Source organism: Microtus ochrogaster, linkage group LG1 (genome assembly GCF_000317375.1).
Source record: "Microtus ochrogaster isolate Prairie Vole_2 linkage group LG1, MicOch1.0, whole genome shotgun sequence".
NCBI classification, from domain to species: domain Eukaryota; kingdom Metazoa; phylum Chordata; class Mammalia; order Rodentia; family Cricetidae; genus Microtus; species Microtus ochrogaster.
In genome coordinates, this window is record NC_022027.1 from 25,943,959 (window position 1) to 25,949,932 (window position 5,974).

A 5,974-nucleotide genomic window follows, 5' to 3' on the forward strand; every position below is an offset into this window, starting at 1 on the left:
GCAGAACAGCTGTTACGGTAAGTGAAGGTGTTTCTTTGACTCTGTGTAGATAAAAACCCCTGAACTCTCCAAAGGTGCTGAACTGTATAAATTTTAAGCACATGCACAGAGTCATAAACGTTTTGAAAAATATTTATTACAATTAATAAATGTTAAGCGTAGCATGGTATTTTACTTGAAATTTCTCAGAAACGCGTATGGAGATGAGAAAAAGCAGTATCTATCAGTACAGAGATTGTATCTCTTAATATTTCAAAAAATATTTTAAGTGTTTTAATGCTCCAAACTGAAAAACGAAAACATCACCGCCACCACGCAGGCTATTAGAGCGCTATCCTTGAGTGCTGCTTTGTCTCTCCGCTAATATTCTGTCAACAGCCATAAACAGAAGTTATCTGGCTGAATTCAAGTGCTGATGCACTTCCAGAAAAATCTGAACAGCAAGCAAGTGGGATCTTGCAGAGCCACATCGAGCAGTCTTTAGAAAACCGTCAGAAGGGCAAACAGCCCATAAAACAAGGCACAGGGGTAAGCCACGAGGAGCTGCTGTCCTTCCATGGCTAAGGCGGAAATGAAGATCTTAGAAGCTGAGAGACTGCACCAGGTGATGATGAGCAGGGCTGACACTGTTCCGATGTTGCCCCTGTAACAAAGACAGAGATGACAGCTGTCTTATGCCTGGAGACGATGGGGGAGACTGAGTCAGAACTACCCCTGAAATGCAGCACTACATCTGCCAAGAACATTGGTCTCCATTTGCAAAGGTGAACCATTACCCGGATGAGCTCAAAAGATCTCAGCCAGTCAGAAAAGATTTCACTAAAATCCACTGCTTAGGACTGATTTGTTTATATTTTTGTAAGCCTAGACCAAGAAAAGCAGAAAAGCGTGTTATAATCAGTCTCACTTACCAACATCCCCATTCCATCCCATTCCATATAATGTATTTCTAAATCATCTCTTACGGTTTGGATTTTTAACAAAGTCTATGTGCTACACGTTACTAACTATAGCGGAAAGTGGTAGAACTAACTTTGGGCCTGAGGTAGTACCTACAGGGAAGAAGTTTGGTCAACCACCAGCTGCTTCTCATTCTCTTTTCTCCAGGGTATTAATATGAGCAGCTCTAGTCAATTTCCTCATTATCATTTCTGCCCTTCCCCAGAAGATCACAACCATGACCTGACACTAAGAGACAGAGTAAATCCCTCCCTTTTGTAAGATAATTTCCTCAGGTGTTTTGTCAGAGTTGTGAGAATCTAACTTACACATTAGCCCTTATAATTTCAGGGTGGAAATGTCTAAACTGCCAGAGATTTTCCAAATCTAAAATTTATGAATAATCTTCTATTTGTCCCTTAGCATTTATGTCATTTAAGATGCTCTAAATACCAAAGTCACAGAAAATACCCTTGGACACTTAGAATTTTAAAATGGTACATCATAGTATTATTATTTTGTGAAAACATCAGACAGGGTTGTAAAACCATACTACACTACTATGTCAGCACAGACCTGAATAGAATAGTATGCCAGAGCCAACAGTTACACAAACCACTGTGTGCTTCTTTATAAAACATACAATAATGTATACATACACGTAATAAGTACAGCTTGTTCTACGTATGCGTTCACAGTGTCCATTTTCTGTCAAATTCTTTTGGTAAATTCAAGTACTCATTGATAAAATAAATATTTGGCTCCAGTAATTCTCAAGCATGTTACAATAAAAAATGAGACCGTATTTGAACAGAATGAGCACGTTTAAATCACTCTCAGTAATTTCATAAAAACAGCTCTTCGTGATAACAAAAATATCATAAACGTTTACTTCTCTAACCTGATTATCCTTGTAGTGATAAACTCTCTATATGACAACATCCCTTCCAATGTAGCATTAATCACCTAAGACCCGCATCATCCAAGAAGAAAATGCAAGTCACATCTCCTTTGGACATGAAAGAATGAGCAAAAGGGTGAGTGTTTATTTCCAAGTGTTTTGTAGACATGACAGGCAACTGTGCAGTGGCTTGCTTGCTGTCACTGAGTGTTAGTGGCATGCATGAGCCTTGGGAACGTGCTCTGGGAAACACATCTACGGTATCCTTATGAATAGTTTAGAATTGCAAATGCCAGATGTCTAAGTGAAGAGAGAAAAAGAAAAAAAATGTATTGACTGAGCATGTATGCCGTAAGTTCCCCAGAATTAATGTCCCCATCGGGGTTTCTGGGAATTCTCAGCTGTGAGGAGTCCAGCTGAGACATAACAGTCGCTTCTTGCCTAGAAGGCGGATGCCTGGGCACTGAAGTAAGTTGTCAGAATTCAGCAGGCATTTGCTCTTCCAAAATCAAATAAGTGAATTCTCTGTAGTTGTTATGTTACCTCTGCCAGTAGTTTAGATTGAAGAATGTGACAACTCAAAAGTAGAAGTTTTAAATATTACATGGTTGGATTTATTTTTTAACCCAGTTTAAAAAGAGCAACAGCCTAGCCAAAGCAAACCTATTCTGTTTCTGAATCTATGTTTAGTTTTTAACAAGCATGATTTCCCTCAATTTCAATGATAAAATGTTAAGAAACCATGATTGCCCTGGTCTGGCAGGCCTGGGCAAAGATGGCGCGTGTGGAGTCAATTAGTACAGACACTTACTGCAATGAAAAGAAGATGGCACAGCTGGACAAGATGACCATGGGGAGCAAACAGTATCCCAGCACGCTGGCCACGCAGCCATATGACACCCCTGCAGAACTCATCAGGTTTAGTAAGGTGTGAATCCCAAGGCAGCCAACGGCACTCATGCCATATACGTAACCAAATTGGGCTTTCCCTGCCTGGAACAACACAAAGAAAATGACTAGAAATCACAATATATATGAGATGAAATCAGAATAACAACAATATGGGGAGCAGTCAAGAGTTTACTCAATGCTGCTGAATATTATGGTAGCTGCTATCACCAGGGCTCTGAGAATTCTGGTTAAAATAAAACCCTGCCTGTGAAACGAACTACAAGCAAGCACTCTGAATATATGTGCATGTATGTATATGCATGTATGTATAATATGTGGGATGAGCTAGTCATGCTTCAGAAAAGACAAAGTATTGCCACGATAATTTTTAATCATACATTTTTCTATAGAGAATGCAATAAGTGGAACATGGTTTTTTACCCCATACTTACTGAAGAGCTGAATAATTGAGCAAAAAAAAAAATAAGATTTTTAATATAGCCTTAAACACTTATAAACAGAAATACCCTTAAGGTTTTGTTATAAATTTTAACAAAGGTTTAATATTAAAATATAAAATAAATCATCTGGGTTTTTACTTCAAATGTCTAAGATCCTCCCTAAGTAATTTACCCATGTTAGCATGTCTTAATCTAAAATACTTAGTGTTCTTCTAATTAAACACTAAAAATATTTTTTTTTTCTTAGCTGGGGCAGTGGTGGCACACGCCTTTAATCCCAGCACTCAGGAAGCAGAGGTAGGCAGATCAATGTAAATTCAAGTCTAGCTTGGTCTACAAGAGCTTCTTCCAGGACAGGCACCAAAGCATCATAGAGAAACCCTATTTTGAAACCTCTCACCCCACCCAAAAAAAAATTTCTTGTAGTTCAGAGGATCAAGCCCCAGGCCTTGTAGATATTAGGCAAGTGATTTACCACTAAGCTACATCTCCAGCCTGGTTTTATGAGACAGGGTCTAGCTATACAGTGCCCACTGGTCAAATTTTTGTATCTTATACCTCCATCTCCCAAGTGCTGGAATAACAGACATGTAGCAAATACCCAGTCCTAACTGTACTTTTGTGCTGCTCATTTTGTTGTTGATTTTCAGACCATACTGATAGCCTGACCAGAACAGTTGAATGAGAATGTCTATAAATCATGTGTTGATAATGGATAATGGAAAACATTGGAGTGGCTGTGGTTTGTGTATTTCCTAAATGCCTATGTATTCAAGTGCTTTGGGAAGTTGTGAACCCTCTAAAGATGGGATCAAGTTGAGAGAAGTAAAGTCACTAGGGGCATGTCTCCTACAGACAATTGTGAATCCTACATACCCAGAAGTATGTAAGGAATTTGAATATTGTCTCTGAACTTAGTTTTGATTTTGCTAATATAATTAACGTAATGGCCTATGAAATGAACTTTTAATTACAGAGGCAAGGTAGTGCAGAGTTGACTTGGCAGCAAATAAATTTATCCTGAAATTTGATTTATCAAGTTGGAGTTTTTGAAATGTCAGTGTTGGTATCTATTAATATTAATGTCAATAATAATTGCTAATGAAAAATAATGAAAAAATCTAAGTGTTAGTATTTATATAAAATGTTAATGACATATTTTTCACATATTCCATATAATTTTAGAACTACAAGAAACCTCAGTTTCTAGTAAACTTTATGAAAAAGGTAAACTTTCTGTCTAGAAGTGAATGAATGGAAGCATATAAATGTGAAAACAACATATTAAGATCATAGTTATTGGGAGTTATGGGTAGAATTCATTTTATCACCCCCAGTTAAAAATTTCCTTGTTTATAATGTTTTGTATTTAAAGCACAAGAGAGGATATTAAAATAACTCCTATTAGCATTATGTATCCAAGAGTGATCTTGATAATGGAACTAACCCTGTCTTTTAAGAAATGATAGTCATTTCTCAAAAGATAAACAAACAAACAGCTGTTATGTTACAAATGACTTGCAAGGGAAAGATGAGTTAATATATTAAACTGATTGTTTCTGACTATTTGATTAATTGGCATGGCCTTGCACAGCCGCTTAAATCCAAGAATAGCATATTTGTGTGAAAAAGAGAAGAAGGGAGCCCTAAGAATAAGTGGCAGCTGTGGTTGACAGTGTTTGAGTTAGAGGGCATTCACATTTTTCATACCGCAAGGAAGGAGGTCACTATCACAGTGCTGTTGCTGGATGAAAAGGGTGTGATCACTGGCCACACAGACACTAGGTTTCACTCGGTATCTTGGCTGTCTAGTATTACAAATTATTTAGTGCATGGGAAGAGAACATGTATGTAGTCACACATACTTTTTAAAACACATTTGAAGGTTATAGCTGCATTAGAAGAAGCTGCTTTTGTATGTATGTGAAGGTGCTACATATGTTCATGTGTCTTTGTGTATGTGTATTTATGTGTGTGTACAGGCCATCTTTTTTTTTTTTTTTTCGAGACAGGGTGTCTCATGGATCCTAATGCTCACAGACTGGTAAAAGTGCTGACTAGTGAGCATCATGGTCCCGACTGGCTGACTAGTGAGCATCACGGTCCCCACTGGTTGACTAGTGAGCATCACGGTCCCCACTGGCTGACTAGTGAGCATCACGGTCCCCACTGGCTGACTAGTGAGCATCATGGTCCCCCCTGGCTAACTAGTGAGCACATGGTCCCCAGTGCTTGGGTTTTTATCTACACCCAGCTTTTATGTGATGGGATCTAAGCTCATGTCTTAATTCTTGTTAGAAAGCAGATTTCTCCTGTTTTAAAATAAAATGCTTCAAAATTAGCTCCGATAAAAATGAGGCTTGAAACGTCAGGTTAGCTGTCAGAAGCTACCATAAGCAATGTGGCTCCCAGAGCCACACAGAAAAGAATGGGTCCTGTGAGATCTGTTTCATTCATGATGCTGCCATCTGCTGGCTTCATTGGGTTTAGCACCGTCAAGGTTTTCTGCCATATGTGATCGAAATTAATTCCAAGTTCTGCAAAAAGAAAATAAATAGTCTAACGTAAATATAGAAAACAAGAGAGTTTTATTATTTCAAAGTTAGTGTATCTATTCTTTTGGGTGACATCTCAAGACGATTGTTCTATGTTGCCATCAAAATCTAAATCTAAAGTTTAAGGCAATATAGAGTGAACACACAACACACCCCAAAAAATAGTTTAAAGAAAAATTCTCTTTTGATGAAATTTTTATCTGTTTCATGCAGCAACATTTTAATGA

The 5,974-nt window shown here is 37.9% G+C and overlaps 1 protein-coding gene across 1 annotated transcript in view; it reads right to left on the reverse strand.

The window, feature by feature from the left end:
- Positions 1 to 261: 261 nt before the first annotated feature.
- The window catches only part of Yipf7 (Yip1 domain family member 7), an 18,611-nt gene continuing 12,898 nt past the window's right edge, over positions 262 to 5,974 (reverse strand). Inside the window, exons 4-6 of the mRNA XM_005359302.3 lie at positions 5,584 to 5,729; positions 2,652 to 2,833; positions 262 to 643 (exon numbers count right to left, since the gene is read on the reverse strand). Of these exons, the coding sequence (XP_005359359.2) occupies positions 481 to 643; positions 2,652 to 2,833; positions 5,584 to 5,729 (491 nt within the window). The 3' untranslated portion in view covers positions 262 to 480. The remainder of the gene's footprint in view (positions 644 to 2,651; positions 2,834 to 5,583; positions 5,730 to 5,974) is intronic.